The 27407-nt window shown below is 35.6% G+C and overlaps 1 protein-coding gene across 2 annotated transcripts in view; it reads right to left on the reverse strand.

Annotated features, from left to right (window-relative positions):
• Positions 1 to 27407, reverse strand: part of Edil3 (EGF like repeats and discoidin domains 3) — a 453408-nt gene that overhangs the window by 339143 nt on the left and 86858 nt on the right. For both annotated transcript variants that reach the window (XM_038323644.1, XM_038323643.1), the window contains exon 2: positions 5786 to 5914. In XM_038323644.1, coding sequence (XP_038179572.1) covers positions 5786 to 5914 — 129 coding nt within the window. The remainder of the gene's footprint in view (positions 1 to 5785; positions 5915 to 27407) is intronic.

Below are 27407 nucleotides of genomic sequence, written 5' to 3' on the forward strand. Positions count from 1 at the left end.
TCAAAAAATTCTACAATTTTTTTTTGATTTTTCGAGACAGGGTTTCTCTGTGGTTTTGGATCCTGTCCTGGAACTAGCTCTTGTAGACCAGGCTGGTCTCGAACTCACAGAGATCTGCCTGCCTCTGCCTCCCGAGTGCTAGGATTAAAGGCGTGCGCCACCACCGCCCGGCTTACAATTTTTATGAGAAAGAAAACTTATAGCTTTTCCAGAAGACCAGAATTAAGTTCTCAGCACACATGTTGGGCAGTTTGCACTTGTCTATAATTTCCAGTAATAGGTGACCTAAACAAAGCCCTCTTTTGAACTAACTGGTACGTTCTCTCACACATGCAACCATCCCATACACCCATTTACACTCCATTAATAAAAACAAATAAAATATTTTTTAACAAAAAGACAAGGAGAAGAGGAGTCCTTTTGTTTCAGCTGTATGAATTGTCCACTGTATCCTCTAAACTCTCAGTGCTTCCACTCAATTTGCTAGGTTCTTATCTTCCCATTCAATGACACCAAGGGTGCCTGATAACCTGTATTATGGTCAATCTGTTCCAGTCTACTGCGTCTCCTCTCAAGCCCAGCAACATCATCTTTACTACACGTTAATCATCTCTGTTGTTTTTGGTAGGAAATACAGATTTGTTAGTGACCTTTTTATCCCCTAACTTTCACATATAGTGTCTTTAATATGGAGTAAGTTTAGTTCCTTAGTTTCTAGGTTAGACTTATAGTTATTTGTAGATGTTATGGTTTTCATTCATGCATGAATTCTCTGACATGTACGTGCAGCACGGAACTTATTTATAATTTTATGTATTTAGACCAGTATTCCTATTTATTACCTAGCTGTCCATAGTTTTCATCATCTATATCATCTCTTCTTCCTCAATCTATAGCAATCCCTATGAGTATAATGTTCACCTTTATCATTAAGTAAAAAACTCTATAATTATTTGATTATGGATGAAGGAATATTAAGACTGACTGACTGACTGACTGATTGACTGATTGACTGATTAGAGTTCTGGGGTTGTAATACTGATCTTGCATGAAGTAAAAATTAATTGATCTAAACTACAGCTCTAGCCAAGATTATAAGTTTTCTTAAAATCATTTGTTTTTGTTCCTTTTCATTTCATCAATGTACTATGTGGCTGTACTTATACTTGTTACTATCAATAATTTTTGATTTAAAAAAATTACTCAATCCAATAGCAAACACAGCATTGTGTTACATAAAATAGATATTTTAAAAATTACTGATATTTTCATTGATAAACTCTAAGCTATTCACTATCAATAGACATTTTCTTTATGTAAGATCTGTATAAACAGCTCCACATTGTTGTATAGGAATATGATCCAGACGTGAAATGTGGAGTTCTGTCTACAAATGCCTGGAGAGATAACCAGCATTCAGAGTACAACTGTGTGAAATTAGTGCATTTGGTAGGTGATGTCTTCAAATTCAAGGATATGATGTGGCAATTATTGCTTTAATTTGCTGCAAGGCAAAGTTTCCTATTGCTTTCTACAGGAATTAGAAATAAATCTTAGTAATTTGAAGAGGTTCAACAGATATGAATGTGGGAATTTAAGTGTGTGAGGAGAAGGAGAGAGCAAGATAGCAAAAGAGAGTGAAAGAGCAAGAAAATGAGCAAGTGAAGAGAGAGAGAGAGAGACAGAGAGACAGAGAGAGAGAGAGACAGAGAGAGACAGAGAGAGACAGAGAGACAGAGACAGAGACTGGGAGAGTTAATTGTCTTAACCTCCAAGACATGTGTCAAGAATGTAAGTGATATGAGGATCGATAGAAAAAGTGGTTATATGCTTCAAGCCTATTTGACACTAGGTGTTTTGTGCAGAAAAAACAAAATCCCAAAATGGGATGAGAAAGTCATTTGAATTGAATAGCACGGAAAACTTTAAATGGGGCTATGACAAACTATTAAGGTCTGAATTAAAATCATGATGGAATTTTCATGTATATACATGTGAAATTACCCCTGACTGACAGATATATCACTGAGACAAATGTAAAATTAAAACATGATACTAAAATACAATTTTTAAATCTTTTATAAGTATGATGTTTGTCCCTCTCTTTCTTACCTTTCTTCCTCCCAAACCCTGTCATATATGCACCCCTCCTTCAAGTTCATGGCTTCTTTTAAATTAATTGTTATTGTATGCATATATAAATATATATTATGTATATATATAAACATTGTATAAATGTTTCTAAATATAATTATTCAGTCTTTAAAATACTACCTGTATATATGTTTTCAGTGTTTACCATTTAGCAGTTGACAGCCAGTTGCTATGATCTTCCCAGGTCTCTTGCTCCTAACTTTTCTCCATTGTCTATAGTTCTTTGCATAGGATTGAAGACTTATGGGATTTCTATAATATTTTGTAGACAATTATGAGTATGTTCATTTTCTTTTCTTGTGGAATAGAAGTATATTTAAATAATGAAATGATTATAAAATATATATCATTGTAAAATAACATGAAAATACTATATATAACTAAATGAAATTTAATGTATAAGTAAAAATATCATAGCTCTATGTTATTTTAAGTTATTACCTAAAATATTCACTTTTCTATTTTCAATATTTTATATATAAAATTTCATTATTCTTTATATTTTGTCTCTTTTGCTACCTAATATGGAGAAACAACGACTACAAAATATCTCAGGCAGTTATCAACTGAAAAGGCAGAGTGAGGGTGTTAAAAAGATAATATTTCAAATATTTGGTCCTTACATTTTAAATATAGAGTAAATCCTAAAGTAGGTAAGATATTAAAAGCACTTGCTAGTTAGTATTTTTACTCAATAATTATTCAATATTACATTAATATATGCTTGATAAATATAAGCTTGAGAAAGGGCGCAGAAATGAAAATAATATGCTTGTATGCTTTACCTAATCGGGAAGTTATGATTTTCTCCTAAATTCTAAATCTTTTAATGAAACAAATTTAAATTAATGAATAATTTTAAAAGTCTGGGGTGGAATGCTAACTGTGTAAGCATCTAGACCCGTGCGTGGATCCCAAGTACCCACATATGCAACCAGGTGTTTCCACATGAGCCTGTAACCCCAGAGATGCATTGGATAGAAAAGCCATTGAGGGCTGACTGAGAAGCCAAGAACATTGGCACTGAGTTTTGTTTCTACTGCATGGACTGGCCTTGTGGGAGCCTAGTCTGTTTGGATGCTTACCTTCCTAGACCTGGATGGAGGGGGGAGGACCTTGGACTTCCCACAGGGCAGGAAACCCTGACTGCTCTTAGAACTGGAGAGGGAGGGGGAGAGGGAGTGGGGGAGTAGGAGGGAAATGGGAGGAGGGGAGGAGGTGGACATTTTTAATAAATAAATAAATAAATAGAAAAAAAAAAGACAGAAGGATTGCGAAGGCTAGCCAGTCTACCTAAAAACCCACAGGGTCACCTAATTCCCAACCTGACACAAGATGATGAGCTAGAGAGCAGTAGAAGAGGACACCAGAGTCTTCCTGTAGCCTCCACATCACATGCACTTCCAGTATGTGTCAGTGCTGTGCACACATATATGGTTATACACACACATATGGTTATACACACACATATGGTTATACACACATATACATACCCAGATTAAAATATCAATGCTCCTTAACACACAAAGAGCATTTTAACCTGTTACATTTAAGTTTTACAGTAAATTTTCCATTGTTTTGATGTTAAAGCTCTCTATATAAAACGGAATTGACATAACATCTATGGTACGTTTCATTGTGGGGTGGAAAAAAACGTTTCATCTTTTCCAAGAACTGTTAAATATACCTTACAGAAGAAAGAGGTTGAATGAAACCTGTTATAACAAAGTTAAAATAATGTAGTTTAATTACCAAATAGCTAATTTTTATAAGGGATTTAATTGCATAAAGATAAACCTGACGAAAATATAATTGTATAAGCATCCAGTTCCTTAGGTGTCACTAAACTAACTATACTACGCAGTGTGACAGCTTTCTTAAACCACTCTTCTGATGAAATGATGGCTGATCAATTAATACTTAAAAGTGGGACATCAATTAAAATTATCAGTTTGTCTCTGGTTTAGAATTTGTAGTTATAAAATGTAGACAAAACATTTTATTCTACAAAGAAACTATGAATTTGATATTGTTGGAACTAAAATAATGACACTAAATTTTCATTCCAAATTTCAACATTCCTGGTAGAAGTACATACAGTTATAATTCTCTTCGGTAAGATAGACTTCTGAATATATGATTTTCATATTGAACTCTAAAATGCTACTTTATATATGTACAGATGAGGTCAAAGTGATTACCAACTTTACTTCTATGGAATAATGTCAAGCTCCATAAAATATTGATGACTTAATAAAAACCTTTAAAGACAATTATCTTTGATGCGAATTAAGCTGGTTAAGTGCTTTAAGCAATGACATAAGCCAATTGTTATTCAGATTCAATCATGCTAGTGTAGTGTAAAAACCTAAGAAGCACATTAAAAAACAAAACACATTAATGTTCATAACTGGAATCTGAACATAGCAAATAATGATTTCATTTATAGACTCCTCTTATTGTTCAGCTAGCAGTTATGGGGCTCTTCCTAAACTCAGCCTATGTCAGACGCATCAGATACAAAGATAGGTAACACAACCTCATCCCTGGTTACAAACACTGCTAATTGTTGTTTTCCAAATTCTTTACCAATAGCTACTGAAGTGTCTAGTTTTCCAGCAACAATGGTGGCTGACAAAACTTTATTCAACATGATCTTATTTCATACTTAACAACTATAAACCATGTTATACAATTGTGTCCAGATCTAATTAAAATACTGCTTTGACCCAGAGAAAATATTTGCATAGGAGCTTACAAATTGTGGTTTCTAAAATATTTTTAAAATCATTGAGAAATTTATACATGCATTTTGATCAAATTCACCCCTATTTTTCTTCTTAATTTTTTTTCCATACCTGTTCCTAACTCTCTCCTATCCAACTTTATATCCTTTTCTTTTTGAAACTGTATAAACCATCTACTCCAATCTGTTCTGTCCACATATCTTAGGAGGGGACACCATTCACTGAAATGTGGTCAGTCTCCTAGGAGCCATTAAAGTATAGCCATGTTCTTAATTGAGAGTCATTTGCAAACAATGAAAGTTACAAAATCTATAGCAATGAGAATTTTCACAGATTAAAAAGTGGTTTTGCAAATAATCAGCGACATGGATCAATTTTGACAAAGATGAGTTTTTTTTTAAAGAGTTTCGTTGAGGATTGCAGTGGAATGCTGTCTTCTTTTTATTCCTAAAAGGTGTGTGTGCTCATATTCTGAGAAAAGTAGTGATTTAGATTTCTAAAGTACTAATACACATTACCAATTTTTTAAAAAAAGTCCTGCTAAATTTAATGATTTTACCTAAGTCAACACAAGAATTCTCTCCTTTCTTTGCCCCCAAATATTTTTATTAATATCAGAAGGATATGGAATTAATTTTATTAAATTATTATTTGGAGTTTAATAATAGTACTAATCACTAAGTTGGGAAAAATAAAATATTTTAAGAATATCATCAATAAAAATATAATTATAATGCCAAATAAAAACAATAGAATTGACAGTAATAAAGCCTAGGAAGTTCAATAGAATCTTACAAAGGCTCTTCAGCCCACAAGAGTCACATCTGTGAGTCATGCGACAAACAATCATGATGATGACGGAGATGCTGAAATCTTGCACTTACCAACCTCCACAACACTAGAGCAGTTGGGATCTGTGAAGCCGTCTGGACATTCACAGGAAAATGAATCATCAGCCAATCCCGACAGACAGATGCCACCATTTTCACATGGATTGGGGTTGCAAATGTCACCTGGGGAACAGAAAGTCAGAGTTTGACTTTTCATGTCTATCTTAGCATTAGAACTCCCCAGGTTACTTGGTCTAACAGCTCACTGAAAATCAGGGCTAGACTGGTTTTTATTTGGTTTTTTTTTTTTTTTTTTTTTTTTTTTTTTTTTTTTTTTTTTTTTTTTTTTTTTGGTTTGGTTGGTTTTTTGTAATTAGTTCAATAAATCTCTTCACAGCCCTATTAGTATTCCTTTATAATGTTTTGGTTCCTCTCTCTAATGTACTGGGATGTATTTCCAGATTCTTAGAATCTGCAAGTGGCACATGTACTCACATTGTCAACAGGATGTTAATAGATTTGAAGGTACCAAAGAACTAAAACACATATTGAATTCAGGCCAATGCTCTTTTTGAATTTCTTGAATTGACTGAAGTATTGAAGATCCAGAGAGAAAATGCAACCGAAAAGGAAGGTGTAACAACGCAAAGACATTCAGTACTGTGGCTTTATCGCTGGTATTATGTGACAGATGGATCTTGGTACTTTAAAAATGGGTAGAGGTGATTAGAAAAATGGCCACCAGTGTTGAACAGAGAATGACAATTGGTGAAGTTGTCACCTGTAGTAACTTGTAAGACAGAAAGCATATGTGATAACATTTTGGATGGAGCAATGAGGTATCCATACAGACTGTTAATATGTCAGTTGGCTCTTAATATCTGCACATGATGAGCTATTACAAGAAAGAGGCATGCCAAGCACAGAGCCCTTTAACTGAAATTTAAAGAAATATAAAGGGACCAGGATATGACTGGAAAATGAAACCACTGCTCAATTTTAACCACTCAAACTAATAACTGGTCAAATTTAAAACTTTGACAGAAAGATATAACCCCATCATAAAGTCATTCATGTGCTTTAACGTTCACAAAAATAGTTCAGAGAACTCATTTGGAGCATAAATGGGCCTCTCAAGAAATCAAAGGGCATCACGAAATCCTGAGAGGTGCCCCTGAGTAAGCTGGCATACTTAGGGTAGCTCTGCCAATGCAATGTGAAAGGAATGACAGGCAACCTTTAGGTAAAGCCCTGGGTAGAGAAGTATGAATTACTATGCAAAGAGAACTTGAGGTAGATTCATCCAAACATTTCAACTGAGACTTTACAAGATAAGATGACACCTACAATGTGAAAAAAAAAATGAGAAAGGAAGAAGGAAAGGGGGAATAATCAGCAGCATCTTTAGCATCATCTAAACCACAGATTTAATCTACTTCATTGCATCACTAAGGGGAAGGGAGAATGGGGGGAAGGGGAGGGAAATGGGAGGAGGGGAGGAGGTGAAAATTTGTAACAATAATAATAATAAGAAGAAAAAATGAAATAAAATTTAAAAAATGCATGAAGGAAGATGCCCCTAAAGTGAATACAGTTTTCCTGAGGAAGAGTGATGAGCAACATATCTACCAAGTACAAAGAAAATTTGTACTTGAAGAGTCACCAGAAAAATTTTGAAGTGTCCTTCATAATTTCATTTGTTTTCAGCATTATCCCTAACATGATTTGCCTTCCCCAGGCAGTAGAAGTTGTTGCTGTAAAGTCCATAAGGCCAAGGCAAGCTGAAGATACTTATAAAGTCTTATTTAAATTGACAAAAAAGCAGTGTCTGGGAGAGTTTTAGCAAGAGAGATATTCTTTGGGTTTGCATTTATATTAATTCAAAAATCAAGAAAAGCTCATTCTGAATTGCTTCTTTCTAGCAGTTAAAGCCCTTTGCAGTACACACACACACACACACACACACACACACACACACACATACACACATACAAACTGATCTCCTTTTTTTGTAGCTCATAGTACACACTACAAGTATTGATGTCGATGGACAGATAGAATTAGAAATATGTAAAGTTGGCAGTTTTGTTCTTTTGATTATCCAGCAATTTGGAGCCCAGCTGTTAATTTTCTGAACTTTATTGTTGTTTGACTCATTGTGTTATTTTTTCACTTTGCTTTTGCCTTTTCTTAGGGTTACTACTGCTGTAATAAAATACCATGGCTCAAGCAACTCAGGGAGGAAAGGGTTTATCAGGCTTATGCTTCCAAATCACTGTTCATCATCAAAGTCAATCAGGACAAGAACTCAAACAGGGCAGGGACCTGGAGGCAGGAGCTGATGCAGAGGTCATGGAGGGGAGGAAGGCTGCTTACTGACTTACTCCTCCTGCTTCCTTATAGAACCCAGGACCACCAGCCCAGGGACGGCATCATCGACAAAGGGCTGGGACTGGGCCCTCGGCCCTCCCATATCAATCACTAATTAAGAAAATGCCCCACAATCTTGATTACAGCCCAATCTTAGGGTGGCATTTCTTCACTTGAGACTCCTCCCTCTATGAAGATGCTAGGTTGTGTCAAGAGTTCATAAAATTAGTCAGCAGATGCCTACTAATTTCTACTATGGTAAAGCTTGTAAACATTTTTAGTTGAAATAAACCTCTGCATGTATTTAATGAATATAACATGATAGAGTAACAACTTATTAGAATTATGGTTAATTTATTAAACTTAAATTTACATTTATCAAACTTTATATCTACTCTATTAGCAATTTTATAAATATACTATATTTTGATTTAAGTTTTGTGTGCTTGCATTTTTCCTGTTATTTCTACACATCCTGAATCTAGCCTATGCACTTGAAAATATACAAGTACCCCACTTCTTAGCCACATTCTCAAACATAAGGTCACAACATATTGGCAAATTTTCTCTACTTTGTGTCTTACACACAACACTAATATTTGCACATCATGTTAACTGATAGTAATCACAAAAATTACTACAGTATACAATTAATCTAAATGGCATTGTAACAAAATAGGTGTGGGTTTTGAGGTAAAGCAAGAAATCTGTTGATTTTTATAGTTCATAACAGGATGACTAAGTAGTCAGTTTTAAGAGAAGGTAAAATGTATTTGGTTTTAAAGGCAGTATTTTATCTGAAAAATCTGTTTCATTTTAGAAATCTGTAACATTTCAAATAAATATTTCTAATAATAATGCTGGTATTGAATTGGAGGGCTTTCCCTACACCATGAATTATTAAATGTTAGTGAGTTATTAAGGGCTGAGATAAGACGCAGAGGTAGATGAGAGATTTTTCAGCTCATAAGTAAATATCCAAGTAGATAAAAAAAAACATTTTTTTCCTGAAAAAATATAAGAAGTGTTAGACTAAAAGTTAGGCCCCATAATTGTGACAGTTTTCACAAGTTAAATCTACTATGTCAAAATCTGACGGAGATTCACAAGGTTCCTCATATTAGGTGGATAATTTGACCAGCACATAAAGTTGTGGCCTTGCACAAAACAAAGACAACTGTAACAACCAAATGCAGCCAAAATAAGCCTTAGGGTCCTACTGTGAATCTGTTTCTTCCATGCACAATTATAATAGCTTTCTCATTGTAGTAATGTTTTCCAAGACTCAGACATCAAAAGGAAGTCAAGAGTGTAACAAGTGTAGCCTTCTAAGGAAAGCCTCAACCACAGAGCACTTGTCTAGTGTTCAGAAAGGCCCTGTAGCCTCTACCTAAAACCAGGAAAAGAAAAGAATCTACAGAAGCTTACTAAGAAATAATGACTGCATGCTGGCAGTTCAATGACCACCACACTGCTCGTTTCCTTTTCTTTCCTTTCCTTTCCTTTCCTTTCCTTTCCTTTCCTTTCCTTTCCTTTCCTTTCTTTTTTGTACAATCTTAACTTTTTAATTTTTTTATTTTCCAACTTTTTTTTAATTAATTAATTAATTAAAAATTTCATCCTCCTCCCATTTTCCTCTCCCTCCCCCCTCTCTCTCCTCCCTCCTTCTCCAGTCCTAAGAGAAGTCAGGGTACCCTGCTCTGTGGGAAGTCCAAGGCCCTCCCCCCTCCATCCAGGTCTAGGAAGGTACGCATCCAAATAGATTAGGATCCCAAAAAGGCAGTACATGCAGTAGAATCAAAACCCCGTGCCATTATCATTTGCTTCTCAGTCTGCCCTCATTGTCAGCCACATTCAGAGATTCTGGTCTGACCATGTGCTCATTTAGTCCCAGTACAGGTGGCCTTGGTGAGCTCCCATTAGATCAGTTACACAGTCTCAGTGGGTGGACGCAGGCCTCGTGGTCCTGACTTCCTTGCTCATGTTCTCCCTCCTTCTGTTCCTTATCTGGACCTTGGGAGCTCAGTCCAGTGCTCAAATGTGGATCTCTGTCTCTGTCTCCATCCATCGCCAGATGAAAGTTCTATGGTCTTTATAGTATCCTAAATAATCATTTTGCCTACAATGATAAACATATAAAGGTAATGCCAACGGAGGATGGAATGATAAAACACCAAAGCAAGCAAAGAAATACCTCATTTTACAATGCATCTCTTAGACTTATGAGAAGAACTAAAGGGATGGAGGGGATGAAGAAAGCAGAGGTAGAAATAGCCAGGAACAATGAAGTCTTCTGTAACACAGTATGGAGCTCCAGGGCAAAACCCACTATGACAGAATCCCTTTGGGACAGGCACAAACAGGCAGTAGTGGTTTTTTTCCTGAATTTTGGCTGTATACAAATCGGTCTGAGTCCATGGGGCATCCCCCAAGTCTGAAGAGGGGATTGTAAGCTTACCATGGATCTGAAAAAGCATGTTGTCCCATAAAATTTGATTGGGCAGCGTCTATATAATAGCATTCAATCTTAAAGCTACTCTTCTTTTTCTTCTGTTCACCAAAACCATCAACTTACTTTGCTATTTTCTACATGCAGTAGTTATCAAGGTGTAGTCATGGGTTGTCAGTCTTAAGAGAAAGTAAGAGTCCTGGGTAAATTCTTGGTCTAACTGATGTATTTGTCAAAACTTCTGATTCTCTGCAATTCAAAATAATGTAAGGAAATGCCTACTTGAAGGAGAGAAAAAATATCACAGTTAAAACTTAATAAGACCTTGGAGTTCAATAAATGATTTGTTTCTATTTAGTCATTCCCTAGGTTGATAGGTCTTAAAACTATGATGGCAATCAGCACAGGAAGGCAGCTCAGCAAGGAAAAACACAATACAGATTGCAATCCCTTTCTCTCCACTGTCAGCAGGCACTGTGCTATGGCTGCGCACGCTGCAATCTGCACAATATTAATACCTTGATGTTTCCTGGCTGGCTAGCCTCACCTTCTTTAGATTAGGACAGATGTGTTTAATTTTATTCTAACTATGTTTTATAGTTCCATCTGCAGTTTATGGCAGAGTTGGGCAAATTAAGCTGATGCTGGTTTGCCTTTTGGCAATAGAATGAAGCAATTATTTTTCCCAGGAGTAAGAAATCTTTGCAGGCTAAATTTAACTTACCATTTGCCTGAACTTTCCACCCACACACGAGTTCTGAAAGGACTGGAATAGTCAACTTCAGCTTTAGCTTCATTTTGCTCACTGACCCCTACTTGTTGCCAGTAACTTCATGTTGAAAGAGACATAAAGAATATCTTATTTTCTCTTATTATCTATTCACAAGCCATGAACCTTGAACTTTTAGAGTAACATTTGTAGTTATCTTAACTATCACCTCTTTCTGTAAAAAAACAGAGCAGAACAAATATGTAATGACAAAAAAAAACCAAGAAACAAAAAATCGGTACATTTTAATGTCATTTTCTATTTTATCAGTATATACAACTATGATAGTTCTAATTAACATAAAAAGAATATTCTATTATGACAGTACAGTGGAAATTGGTATACAAGATGGCTAATTAGTTTAATTGATATTTAAAATCTCAAATAGTTTATGTGCTGTATTTTCTAGGTAAGCTTGTGTCTGTCTTCTATTTGCACATCAGAGAATTACTGACTTATCCATCATGTATTCGTTTGCCAGAGAAACCACATTGAGATGCCAAAGTGCAGCAGAAATAAGACATATAATGTTCCTGCACTCTTAGAGTTTGTATTATAGAAGAAATGAATAATGAAAGCCTTACAAATAAGCAAACAGTGTGTTGCTCGCTGTAAAAACAAAGGCAGGAGAAAAATCTTCCTGATATAGAATGCTATACAAAGAAGTGATTATTTAACATTGAGAGTCAAGCAATGTCTTCATCATAGCTGTGAACTAAAAGATGAGCAGAAGGGAGCAATTTCAAAAGGGAAGAAAGACCTTTCTTTTTAGAGAGAACAAGTGACTAGCTATCATGGTAGGAACAGGAGTGATGAGGGCAACTCATTCAAGATCTGTATATGCGACACAGTAATGGATTGACATTAAGTATTTGCTAGGAGAACAAGTTTTTATAGAAACATGTGTAATTTGAAAGTCCATATTTAATTCTCCTAGTGCAACAAATAAAATATGGTGTTCTTGATTTATATATCTTAAGGATCTAAAAATATACTTATTATTTACATGTTGTTTTCACATAGTTGTATATTGATATTGCCTTATTAATATATTTACATAGTGTTACTAATATATTCAAGTGTTTGCAGCATAGCATTAATAAATTAGAAATTTCTTTAGATGAATATGGAAGTCCCTGTTTTATCTATTCTGCTAGATGAGACTAGAGACTCAATGTTTATTCTGACCTCTTTCCTCCTCTACAAACACACTCGTATAAAGTTGTAAAACGAAAACTAAGAAAGTGTTTTGTTACTCAAGAATTTTACTTCTTGAACATAAATTATTACTTAATCAATTACTTAATCAATTCAGAGTCTCAGCATGGTAATTGTGCAGGATGTTGCAACTCATATTGAAATGTGGGAAAGCAAAACACAGGAAACACTTGAATTCACATCCCACAACCAGGGAAATGTGAAACTGCACATTACTATGCCACCTTCAATTTATTACTCTTCCAATGAACATGGCAGCTATAATGCTACTTCATTAAAAAAACTGAAAGAAAGCAAAATCTTTGCATTCATTTGCCCAAGTCAGAATTTTGAAACAACTATCAGTTGAGTGCATAAAATGATTAGTTAAATCTTGTTCACAATTGAGCAATAATGCTAGTTAAAATGAAATAAAGCTCATGAGAATTTGTATAGCCAAGCTGCCAAAACCTACAAAAAATGTTAGCATTCTTATGATTTATTCTATATGAAAACATGGAAAAATGTCTGTTTTTAAACTGACAATAGGTTTTTTAAGTTGTTATCCCTTAATATATCATGTATATTCTAATTAATTGAATGTATACAATTCTATTTTAAAACCTTTTCTCACTTACTAAAAATTATGGCCACTGTATATTTCAACAGTTTATTAAAAAGACATGAATTACCACTCAATAAGGAAGGATGAATATACTAATGGAATTTTTAAGAATTCGTATGGAAGCTTGCATATTATTGTACAACTTGTGTGTATGTTAAAATATAGTTACCCTGTACGACGGTAACCATAAACAATGATTATACTAAATGCCAGAGGACAACAAATAAAAATATCAGTCCCACAAATATGTAGCCTCTTGTAGACTCTTGGGTAGTGGGATCTCCAGGCATTATGCACTATTTCCAATGCTCTAGGTTACTTTCCAAAACAAGTGGTTAATCTCACATAGCTGAAGATACCACAGATTGCACTATGTAAGGCCGAGCCATTATGTAGGTCCTGATTTGGAAGCTTTGTCTCCTCTATTACTTAGTTGCTATAGTTCTTGAAAATAATATTTTGTTATCATAAGAAGCTTTTAATAATTACTCTTATTCAGATGTAAATCCTGCAAGCTACAAAGCCACTGGCCTATTGAGATATGCTCACAGGAACAGCAGTGCCAGCAATGCCATAGGAGTCATCAATTACTTTCTGGTTGTACTTAAATACCCTCCACAAGATGAGACTCTTACTTAGTATCATTGTTTGGTCAAAAAATTGTGTCTAAACAGGACATAAGTCCTAAGAGAGATTTCTACTCTTATTCCCTACATGGATATCATATTAAACCGATCCCTAATGGTTTAACACACCTAGATCAGTATATCTCCCAAACTTTGTCATAGAAGCTTCTAATTGTGGTTGATGGTGATTAATACAAGACCCACAACCTGTCAAGGTGCAGAGAATAAGTGACCACAGAATCACAGAATTCCCAGCCCAAATCAAGACATTTTTATCAAACTTTCTCCTCCCAAATTTAAGGTTCTTTGCAGAAAAGGTCAGCAAATAGTTCAAGAGTGAGAGGGGGTGGATGATTATAAAAAAAAATAGTGTCCTTTGGGGACTGTAGGGCAGCTGCACATATCAACTTACAGCAGTTGTGGCAATATGGACATGACCTACGCAAGTTCAATTCAGAAAGAATTCCACCATGGAGAATGAGGTGGCAGGAAGGTTTGTCTCTAGTTGAGAAGCTATTGGCATTTGGTAAATGGTGGGAGAGGAAGCATATTTTTTCTTTAAGAATGTAGCCCCCGATAAGCGGACTTCACTTTAGTTAAGAGCTACACATCTAAAAATAAATGAGCAGTACAAAGTGGACTTGATAGATTTAAAATGGATGAAAGAAAGAAAGAAAGAAAGAAGGAAGGAAGGAAGGAAGGAAGGAAGGAAGGAAGGAAGGAAGAAAGAAAGGAAGGAAGGAAAAGAAAGGAGAAAAGAAAAGAAAAGAAAAGACATATTTTGGTAGGTAGGATAAGGGAATGGATCTGGGAGGAGTTGGGAGAGGTGCAAATTTAATCAAAACACATTGTGAGAAATTCTCAAAGATTCAATACAAAAGAAAGCTCTAAAAAATAGAGTGATTTGATTCTATGCTTTTGTGTTTCAAAAATAATTCATAGGCTTCTTGAGATAGCTCAGCTTCTCAAAAATATGCATTATCAAGCCCAACCTGAGTTCCCTCTCCAGAATCCACATGGTAGAAGGTGAATACCCACCCAAGATGTTCTCGGGTCTCCTCGTGCTCATCACTGTACATGCAAATAGGTATACACGCACATTGGTACACATTGACATATACACACAAAACAGACAAGCATGCAATCAAAAATAACTTCTGCATAATACTGTATAACATGGGTAATTTAAGTAGGAAAAATCCTTTTTGAAATAGAAAGAAATACTAGAAATATGTAGGAATAATAGGATATGATATATTACTGATAGACATTGAACATCTTTGCTCTGAAAGACCATCTGATTCTGTACCTCAGTGACATCATCATCCTAAATTACTCAGAGAAAACCCTGAGAGTTCCTATCAGATATATGACCCAAGGAATCCTTACACACAAACGCACTTACAGGATTCTGAGGCTAATCTAAAAAAACATGCTCAAGTGCAATTCAGAGGGTTTCATTGCTTTCTTAGGACACCTATTCCTCTGCAAATTGTTTCCAAATACTAATAGCAGAGAGGATTAAATTACCTAGAAGAAAATCAATAACTTTCAATAACTTATGAACTTTCAATCAAAGTTTCCTATATAAGTAGATAGAAATATGTCTTAGACTCCAACAAAGAGAATATATTTGATACACTTTGTGTTTTAAAACACCCAGCGAGTCCTTTAACATAACAGAGGCTAGGATTTTTTTAAAACTGAATGGTACATTAAAGATGATCTAACCCAGTGGTTCTCAGACCTTGCTGTGTATTGGAATCACAAGGGAGTTTCTCAAATGCTTGATGCTCAGTCCAATTAAGTCAGCGTCCTGAGCAATGGGATCCAACCTTCAACACTGTTAAATACAAGTGCTACATTGCACTGAAGAAGACAAAGGAAAGGCAGAAAATAATAGACAGAAAAATAAAAAGAAAGAAGAGAAATGAAAGGCCAGAAGAACGTATGTTAGGGAGAATAATGAGAAAAGATATTTGAATTCCAAGCGTTCTTTATTAGTGTCCTATGAGTTAGGAAAGAAACCTTTTCCAGTAAGTTATAACTGCCAAATTGCAAACAAGGACATATGCTAAGTGATAAATATAGAATAACTATAATTTAATTTTAAGATGTTTTGTCTTTGTGTAAATGAAGGAGTGATCCAAACAGCAGCCAGATAATTATTATTTTACAATAAAGTAAACTTTTAAAGTATTTTGCTTCTATTTCTAACTATGAATAGATATCCTTGCAGTTATTCAGTTGACAGCTAATGTGACAGTGACTTGTGCCACTAAAAGTACATATTTGGAGGACCAGCATAGAATATTACATGTTCTCACAGTCCAAAAGTAGATACAATATAAGACAAGAGATGGTTTTCTGTGCTATGTAGGACAAAACAAGCCTAAGAAAGGATCCGAACTCAGACATAGGAACTGGGAAGCCTTCAGAGAGTAAATGAACTCTAGATAGAAACCCTGTGGCCAACAGAGTCATACAGCTCAGATTAGTTAGTCAGTGGCTCAGATATGCTGACTTGATTTACAGGTTTTGCTGCCTCTCAATGACCTTTAGGCAAATAAATTCAAGAAATTGGGGACCATGAATGCCACCTTGGTAAATAAAATGGGACTGTTGGCTGCAGCGGAAAGGCTTGTAACTGTGGCACTGGAGAGTCCAAGCAAGACCCCTTCTCTCAATAAATACATTAATAAGTATATAAACTAATTAACAAACCATCTAAATATAGTCATAAATGAATAAGAAGACAGATTAAATGGAATGTTTCATTGAGACTAATGGCTCCCTATGTGGTCGATGAGTGGCTAACTTTTTGGTTGTTGGAGTTCGGCCCATCACATGGGAGAAGATGTGATTCAATCTGCAATCATTATTCTCAAGACTTTCAGGCTTGAGGAGTGCCTGCATGTTTTTGCTGTGCTCACCTAAGAAACTAAAGTGTTTTCCTTTTTTTTTCCAGGATTTTCACAGATGCTTTGCTGCACACTCTATTTCATGTTATTGTGATTAAGAACGTCAGATGGGACAGCTTCAACATTCTCCTCTGCCTTCAGAGGAGCCCCTTTCTATATCACCGTTGGCTTCTTTGAAAAGACAATGATCTCTGGTGAAGATCAAATGGCATAATCCATGACGTAAGTTTGAGCAAAGTTTCTTGACAATAAAATGTCTTCATCAAAGCTATTCAAGTCGTTGCAACTCAGAAGGTTTGGGGGTTGAAACTGACTGTATTGACTATACATGTCAGGGACCTGGTAGTGTATTGATGATGAAAAGAAACGTCTAGTAGCAGAGACAAGGTTATTGGCAAAAGATAAACTAGAAGAATAAGAAGTCAGAAAAACAGAGGATTTTCAGAGAACATGCAGAAATAGTGTTTTGCTTGAGGAGTGAGACACTGGGAAAAAGTTCCGGCTGGATGTTATGCCCTTGCGTGTGCTGTGACACATTCTGAGAGAATTCCCATCTGGTGTTTTCATGAAGGGGGCTGCTACAAATGTAATGAATCAGAAGTTTGAGAAAAGAAAAAGTTAATATTTACCTGCAGGGCTTAGAAAACATTTTCTTGGAAAAACAGGGGTAAAAATGATCAAAGGGGAGGAAGAATTTCCCTGCCCTGACAGACAAGAACTGGTTACAGCGTGGACCTGCCACCTATGTGGTTCGAGGTGAGCAGCTGAAGTGTGCATGCACCACAATGAGGGCCAGGCTTGTGTCTTAACAACATAAGTAGGCAAGGCTCACAGAACTCAGGGTGAACCTCAGACTGAGGCCGATTTATTGAAAAAAAAAATACTGTAAAAGGGTATAGTTTTAAATTATATATCTAACAATTATGTAAACATCACAAGCTACTGAATTTTTCCTCTCAGAAAATGTTGCAGTTCCTTCCTGTGACCGGAGAGGACAACTCAGAAGTTTGAAAGGTAGACTTTGGCTTCTGCATAAATAATGCAGTGCACCAAGAAGATTTGACTCAGCCCATCGATCCCTTCACACACACAAACCCATGGTGATTTTACGAAAACAAGAGCTCGGAAACAGATAAAATCCAGGGTTATCTTCAACACTTGCATTACTGTGCCTTCTTTTTCAAACATTAGATCATGAATCCTGCCTTTCCTAACCACATCTGCCTACCCACAGTTTGAAAATAATCCTTAAGGGAAAACAGCTCTTACTCCTGCAAATTAGACTGATAATTTGTCAGGCACAGTAAATCCACAAGAGGAATAGGACATTTTGTTCGGCACTCCATGTAGCAGGAAAATTACCGAAGCAGAAATTAGACAGTCTCATCCTGTTTTTTTTTTTTTTTCTTTTAGAATCCTCTTTCAACATTTATAATTGTAAGGCGGCATTAGAATGACTTAATATCAATTACAGCTGATCAAAGCTGAAAGGGTACCTTGTAGTGCTTCAAGTGTGTCTGCAGCTACTTATTGCGAAGATGTTTAAAATATCAGTCTTTCATGGCAGAACACTGTAAGCTACAACCACAAACCCAGGAGTAAGCCCTCATCTGCCTGCCAATCAGAATAACACACACACTGCAAAACTGCAAACTAGTCCTCTTCCAATAACATACTGGCCAAGAGGCATCTAGCCAATTTATATGCTGAAAATCTTAATGGAAAAGTCATATATAGATTGTGGTTAAATTTTGCAAGTAAGGAAAGAGGTCGTATTCATCTTTAACATGGTATGTTTGCATGAAGACACTTTATAAATAGATGATAGATTATAAATAGTATAATAGACTTATACACTATTCTGATATGGGCTAAATATGTCAGAGTTCCGTCTTTCTACTAGCCACTTTTATTCATCCTAGGGAACAAGAAAGGAAAAGGAATTCTCTGTAGTTGTGCCTACTGCTAAGTAAGGGTAATGATCTCGGTAAGCTTCTAGTGTGGGCTCTCTTATTCTGATGTAAGGCCTCAATGAACAATCTGCTGTTTAATACAAGGGAGTCCCTAAGGCGAAGAGACACCTGAGCAATTAATTCAGCAGAGGGTAGAATCTGCTGAGTTCTGAGATCTCCTTGGCCATAATGAGTGCCCAGGCATTGCTGCTAACACCCCATTTGCATCTTTATAGGGAACAACCTATTGTAAGCAGGGCAGTGGAGCCCTTTCTTCAGGAGTGCCTGATGTCTTAATGGAAGTCCATTTAGAATATTAGTGCTTTTACCCTAAGTATATCTAAGGGAGTCTGAGGGAGTGGAGGCTTGGTATCCTTCCGGCCTTCCAAATAGTAATGTAACGGTTTGCTGAAAGGAAGCCATTAGGCACAGAAATGGACAGCTTCTGCGTCTGAATGCGTCAAAAGCCCATGTCCTCCTTCATCTCAGTAGCCCCAATGCCAGGGTTTACAGGTTGCTAATCTCAGTGTCTACCTGTCCTCACTTCTGTGATAAATGAAAGCTCTCGGCCCATCCTGACAGGAGGGCAAGTTTTGTACAAGCGACAGCCAAGACTACCAACTTAGTGTCTATTATCCTCTGCAGTAGGTGAGGCTCTGTCCTTGCTTGCCTTTTATTTTCTCAGTGTTGGAATCATTTTGGAGCCATTTTTGCCAGCAACTCCTAAAAAAGGGGGTGGTGCATTCAAGTTAAAATCACCTGTGGTATAGGCCTTTAAATTCCCAAACCCTATGGAAGTCGCCTGTCCCAAGTTCTGCTAAGATTTCTTGCAACAGTAGTGCTCTGGCATATGACCAGTGCTGGGGGAAAAGTGTCTTAGGATCCAGAAGGGCTTGTGCAGAACTACCCCTTCCTTCCTCTCATCACCACTGTGATTAAGCTAAGAAAACCTAAGCTAAGAAAATTGTTTCAAGAATTCTTCTTTTATTTCTTCCCTCCACTTCATGAATTTTAATTTTCTTTATCTGTTTTATTCATGTGTATTTATGCATATGTGTTTGGGTACAATGAACCACCTCATTCCCCCCTCCAAATTTTCCTGTATCCCCCATTTACTTTATACTTTAAAATATATTTATGGTATTTTTTATTGTTTTTATTGAGCTATATATTTGTCTCTGCTCCACTCCCTTTCTCCCCCTCCACTTCTTCACTCTTCCATGATCTCCATGCTTTCTATTTACTCAGGAGATCTTGTCTTTTTCTACTTCCCATGTAGGTTAGATTCATTTATGTCTCTCTTAGACTTCTCTGGTATTGTGAATTTTAGGGTGATTTTTATTTGTTTTATGTCCAAAATCCACTTATGAGTGAGTACATATTATATTTGTATATCTGGGTCTGGGTTATTTCACTCAATGGGATGTTTTCGAGATCCATCCACTTGCCTGAAATTTTCAAGATGTCATTATTTTATTCTGTTGTGTAGTACTCCATTGTTTAAATGTAGCATATCTTCTTTATTCTTTTTTTTTCTAAGGGACATTTAGGTTGCTTCCAGGTTCTGGCTATGACAAACAATACTGCTATGAACATAACAGAGCACATGTCTTTGTGGTATGATTGAGCATCCTTTGGCTATATACCCCAAAATGGTATTACTGGGTCTTGAGGTAGGTTGTTTCCTAATTTTCTGAGGAAAAATACCAGAACCCATAAAATATGTTCATGACTTATGTAATAATGATTTATAATCACTGCTATTTATATATTAACCATGTCTCAATGGAACCTTATTGTGTGGAACTAGCTCAAAATCTGGTATAAATGGGTATGATGTGGTAGGCTGGCAATTAACTATTGAAAGTATAAAATTATAATGCCCTAACTCCCCCAAAATAAAATAATAATATATTTTTTCTAGTGTGTTCAGAGATAGAATTCTTAAATTTATTTAATTTTAATATATATGTATATATATATATATTTATATCATTTCCCCTTTCTTCCCTCCTTCCCAACTTATAATTCTCTTTTGCTATCTACTTATTTTATATTGGCATACATATTTCTAAATATGTAAATACAACCTTTTCTCAGTCTTCCTAATGCTATATGCTCTTAAATAATTCTACTCTTTCTTTCAAACTATCTATTAGAACATCATATTATTTCTCAGCAAGAGTAGTTAATAGGTTTTGTCTTAAATAACCACCAAGCATTTCACTATTTCATGCTAAGATCGTACACAGTCCTTAACTCATTAATCACTACAAGAAACTGCTGATATTTTTGTTTTGGGTTTGCTTGTTTGATTTCGAGACAGAATTTCTTTAGTGGCTTTAGAACCTGTCTTGAAACTTGCTCTTTAGACCAGGCTGGCCTCAAACTCACAGAGATTTGCCTTGGCCTGTCTCTTCCTCCTGAGTGCTGGAATTAAAGGTACGTGCTACCACTGTCTGTTTTGTTTTTGTTTATTTTATTTTGTTTTGCTTAAACTCTGTTGGTGTTAACAACACTGAATCAACCTATGGAAAAAACTGGAATTTTTTAAAGTTTCAGAATTTACCCAGGAGATCACACATAGGCAGCAATGCTTGAGAAGCAAGAAACCGTGTGTATAAAACATCCTACTCAACACCATGCCCCATTTTCCTCCAATTTCCTCCAGAGATTCCCCCTTCCTTACCTCTTCCAGAGCTCCATTTCTGCTCTTATTCAAAGGATGACCATGATGATAACAAACAATTGTGTGAAAATAATGCACTGTCAGTGTAGAAATAGAGGCTCTGCGAATTCATGGACACATGCTTCAGTAATAATTTAGTAAAAGAGATTAATGTCCTTTTTAATAGTCCTAGCCTGTCCTGCCAATAGTAAATGTATAGTAAGGAATAATCAAGCCAGAGCCAGGGAAAGTATTGGATACTTTATATATCTTGCAACATAGGGTTCTTTTCCAGATGCAAATGAGATGTGAAACCACAGTCAATATTGTATTCTCTCTGTGAAAAAGTCAGTCCTTCCTGAACGCATGTGATGTTTACAAAATTAGTCTTATAGCTAACTTACACAATGCAGCAGAATGTTTCATCATTAAAAATGTAAGAGCACTGTAATTTCAAATATCGCAATGAGAATTTCTACACAGATATGAGTATCACCTTAACGATATGACCTACTTCTATCAGCCAAGCTTGTTTGATATTGGTAATGATCTGAATTATTTCCACTAGGTTTTCAGTAACTGTAAAAATGAGGCCTGTTTTACCATGCTCCAACAATGTTTTGAATGCTTTTATTGTTAAATAATAATTTAGAAAATTGCCTGTCTTCACAGTATTTGAACCTTACAAAATTAACTCAGGAACCTACACTACTAATCGTTATTTTTATACTTTCCATTTTAAAATTAAAGGCTTTTCTTAATTTTAGAAATGCTGTGTTTACTTTATAAAATCTGAAAAATAAATAATAAAGAAAGCAGAAATCACTTCTCCATTACAATTCACTTCCTTACCTATAATCATAACTAATTTGAATTACAGTCAAGCTAAGTTTTCACTGTGTAATTTCAAAGATTACAATCATTTCTTGATTGTAAAAGAATACAAGACACCCTTTCTTAAAAGGTTAAAGGAACTCACTACACAATTTCCACAAAAAGTTAAAGAAAGTATATGACCATTGCATATTCTTTCTCCTAGTTTCCTTTCCTTAACCCTAAATGACAATTATTACTGCAACTCATTCCTTGGTATCTTTTTTGAAATTTCCTATATACATAAATTTATGTCTGTTTAACACAGTTGGACAGAAATGACCATGCTCCATGCCTCAGTTTTTGGCTTAAAAATACATCCGAGATTCTGTCAGCATAAAGCAATTTTGCTTATCAAGTATATAGCACCCAACAATGCGAGCACACTCTGCTTCACAAACAGCTTCAAACCTCTATATTTTTAGTACTCTCCAGTGCAATCTATTATGAACTGATGACACACTGATATCTTTGCTAACTTTATTTTGAATAGAAGCATAACAAGAGAATCATGTCATAGTTTTTAAAAAATTTTATGCATATTATGTATTATCTTTTATAAATGGTTTTCAATTTAGAAGACCACTAATGTTCTGTCACTTTTTAGGTTTGTAAGCATTGGTTTGGGATTGCATCCAAATTAATTTTCATTAGTTTTAGCAATGTGTAACTATGATTCTGCTACTCTCTAATAGGGACAGTTTATAAGATTGGTTCTATAAAGATGAACTCTGAGATATTATCACTTGGGAAGATACAGCAAAGAATTATTTGCTTTAATGAATTACTAGTGCAAAACAGACACAGGGGATGTTTAGCATGTGCAAACACATGGACAGTTTATAAAATGTGTCCCCATCTTCTCATTTCCCTGAACAGCAAAGGGGTAGATACAGTGAGATCGCTCTAAAGTTAGAGACAGAGAACTAAAAGGCTATGTGTGAAGAAATCGGTGCAATGCTTTCAACTTCATAGGGAGGTCAGAAGAATATCTAACTGTTTTCCATTGTGTTTATCTTGCAGTATTTCCTGATGTCACATACACTGGCTATCAGCAATAAGAAAACAATTAATTAAAAGACTAACAGCGTTTAAAATTTAATTGGCAGCTATGTAGAAGTAGAAATATAACTACCAAGGTTAAAATGAGAAATACAGAGAAGTGAATATATAATGATTATTCAATGCAAGAAATACAATGGTGCGCGTGAGAGATCTTCAAGAACTCAGCATGTTTCCTTCACCCACAGAGTACAGGTGTGAAGTATCATGTGTCTCAGAGTTGATAATCTCTTAAAGCTGAGGAGACATAGATTTCTGTCACTAAACTACTGATATTGCTTATTTAACAAACATATATTCTATTCTGGTCGGTCACCCCTTTTGGGCAAAATTAATGGGAAACTCATTTCTAACACAGTATTTCATATATATATATATATATATATATATATATATATATATATATATATGTAGAGAGAGAGAGAGAGGTTAAAATTTCATTTAAGTTGCAGGGCGGTGGTGGCACATGCCTTTAATCCTAGCACTCGGGAGGCAGAGGCAGGAGGATCTCTGAGTTCGAGGCCAGCCTGGTCTACAAGAGCTAGTTCCAGGACAGGCTCTAGAAACTACAGGGAAACCTTGTCTTGAAAAACCAAAAAAAAATTTCATTTAAGTTTCAAAATTGACAATAATATCACTAACAAGAAAAGAAATCCATTAACCTAACACTTATTTAATATTGCTTCCGATGAAGTATAATGGCCACATATTGTGAAGGCTACACTTACAGTTAAAATGGTAGTAATGAAAAGTTAATGCAAAGAAGTTTGAGTAACACACTCAGAATTTAGTACCAAATAAATAATATCAACTGATGAAAATCTATGTAGTGTGATTTCCCATTCTCTTACCTGTGGTCTGAGAGAAAAAAAAAATATAGCTATAAGCAATGTAGGAGGGAAAAGTAAAACTATCATAGAAAAATTTAAAAATTGACTTGAGCCACCTACACACTCATTCTCTAAAAATATTTTCTTTCTTGCATCTTTATTGCACCACTCAACTCTGAAAGCATGCACCATGATCTTACTGGATCAAGACCCAGCAAACTAGAGTAAGAAATAAAGACAAATCTATCCAGTGATCTACTCTGCCTGATTTTTTTTTCTTTATTTTTTTTCCCTCCCCTCCACCCATACCCCCACTCCATCCCTCTCCAAGACAAAGAGCCACCAGGGTTCCCTTCACTATGTTAAGTCCAAGGACTTAGGGGGAGCTGGGAGGAACTTGGACTTACTCTGCCTGATTTTATTCTTTCAATTTTACCTAGACAACTTAAATTTCCTGTTTTTGGAGTCTACTGAACATTTTCAAATACAAATGTGCATATCTAGTTAACATACACACACATACACGTGTGTGCGTACACACACCAGTTTTATTTAGTATGCAAAGCAGCTTGCAGCAGTAAAAGTAATTCCATTTCAAAATATGGTATTATGAATACATAGTTTAGCATGGAATTGGATGTGGAATTAAAATGTCCATAAACTCTCACTAAAACAAAGAAAAAGTAAAGTTTACTAAGCAAAGAAAAGTAAGGATGATGTTCAGACTCCTTACAAAAGATGTGTGTGCCTTTGCTTTTTCGTGAAGCACTTAGCTGCTAGTGTGTTTGATAGAATCTAAGCTTGTAAATCACTGAGAGTTTAGTTTAAATCTGGAAAAAAATTTTACCTATGTTCACTTAAGGCACTTTATCAGGTTTTTCTAATTGATTAATGAGATTATGCCTTATGTTTGTTAATATAACTATTCAATTACTAAATCAGCTGCAATATAATACCGCTGGGATTATAATTCAGTTTTGGAAACTATTGGCAAGATTAGATCCAGAATCATTTTCAGGCTCAGTGAAGAAGTCTTCCAGCAGGAGAGCTCAGTTGGCAGCAATCAAAGTTATTAGAGATCCTCAGTGTTAACTCAGTTTCAGGGTTTCTACTCTGCTATTGCCCAAAAGATTTTCTTGGAGCTCATAACTTAATGTTTAAATGATTGGCTTCATCCTTTAACAAAAGAGAAATTGTAAACTGCTCACTGTTGATATTGTTTAAGAGTACTGAGCTGCAATCTAAAGGCATAACAAGTATGTTCCATGAAAAGATACATTTTGTTTAGCCTTCATAAGCTTCATCCTGACTTTATGTCTCGATGTAAAGAACAAAACAAAATGATTTCCACTCTTCAATCTAAACTTTAGTGACTTTCTATATGAACATTGTTTCTTCAATCTCCCTGTTCTAAAATAAAACCCAGAAGTAATAATTACAATTATAGACTTACTATGACAGAATTATCTCAAAAATCAAAGTACCAAAAGGCAATGATTCTTTGAATTTAAAGAATATTTCCAAAATATATTGTTATAATAACTAACATATTGATCATTTCCAGAAACTACATACAGAAACACACACACACACACACACAAAGGCATGTGTGTGTACATACACAAGATCTTACTTAATATGTAAATCTAAACCATAAGGTTCCCATTACTGACTTTTCCAAACATAGGTCAAGTGAGGTTTAAATGGAGACTTGCACCTAATAAACTCATGAGTCTTCAACAAAATGCCAATGATTTTAAACTTGCCAAGTTTCTATGACAACCTGCAAGGTGCCCTCAAGCCCTTGGCCATTCAGAGGAAAGTGGTTCACACACTTTTTTAAAACAACACTGAGAAAAACATATGTACCTTGAAATGTGTAGAACTAGTGGTTCATTAATGCATTTTCTGGAAGCTGACAGTAAGAAGGTCTTGATTGTTCCCTAATATAAATGGGAACATAGAACCATGGCATGTGTGACACCACTGTCTTTTTTTTAATTGATATTTATTGAGCTCTACATTTTTCTCTGCTCCCCTCCCTGCCTCTCACCACCCCCTTTAATCCTCCCCCAAGGTGCCCAGAATCCCAATTTCCTCAGGAGATCTTGTCTTTTTCTACTTTCTACTTCCCATGTAGATTATATCTATGTCAGTCTCTCTTAGTGTCTGCATTGTTGTCTAAGTTCTCTGGGATTGTGGTTTGTAAGCTGTCTTTCTTTGCTTTATGTTTAGAAACCACCTATGAGTGAGTACATGTGATAATTGTCTTTCTGTGTCTGGATTACCTCACTCAAAATACTGTTTTCTATTTCCATCCATTTTCTTGCAAAATTCTCAAGCTGTTGTCATTTTTTTCTGCTGTGTAGTACTCCACTGTGTAAATGTACCACATTTTTCTTATCCATTTTTTGATCAAGGGGTATGGCCAAAATCAAAAGCACTGATGACAACTTATGCTGGAGAGGTTCTGGGGAGAGGGGGACATTTCTGCATTATTAGTGGGAATGCAAGTTGGTACAACCTTTTTGGATGTCAGTGTGATGATTTCTCAGAAAATTAGGAAACAACCTTTCTCAAGACCCAGTAATACCACTTTTGAGTATATATTCAAAGGATGCTCAATCGTGCCACAAGGACATGTGCTCAAGTATGTTTATAGTAGCTTTGTTTGTCATAGACACTACTGTCTTATTTTGGGAATGTACTCAACTCAGGAGTTGACTGTGCCTTCTCTTTACAACAGTTTGGGCTTTGTTTGTCTGTGATATCTGGTTACAGTGACTCCAGGACTAAAGTCTTTGAAGGACCCACAAACATTCCCTTATATGAGAAAAAGTCACTCACAAGGGAAGTCAAATCAGAAAGACTCCCTTCACACACTGTTGGTCCTAAACGTAAAAAACATGTTCCTGACACTGCTCCTGTCTGTGATGGGTACTATTAACAGCCAACTTTAAAAGACCTAGACTCACTGAAGAGACAAGCTTGTAGGCATCTGTGAGGGATTATTTAGAGTAACTTATTTGAGGGGGAAAGACCTTCTCTAAATGTAGGTCAACAGCATTTTAAGAGCTGACATCTGAGTTTGAATAAAAGCAAGAAAAACCAGTGATAGTAAGCATTCACATTCACTTCTTCACTTCCTCAATGTAGATGAAGTGTGATCCAGCTCTGGCTGCAATGTCTTCTGCACTCCCATGGAACAGAAGCCCTTAAAATATAAGCTATAACAAACACTCCTTCCTAAAATTGCTTTTTGTTGGTATTTTATCATCACAAGGAAACTAAATGCAATACTTTTTTCTTTTCCCTAAGGGCACTGCTTGGTGTT

Source organism: Arvicola amphibius, chromosome 3 (assembly GCF_903992535.2).
Source record: "Arvicola amphibius chromosome 3, mArvAmp1.2, whole genome shotgun sequence".
Taxonomy (NCBI): Eukaryota; Metazoa; Chordata; class Mammalia; order Rodentia; family Cricetidae; genus Arvicola; species Arvicola amphibius.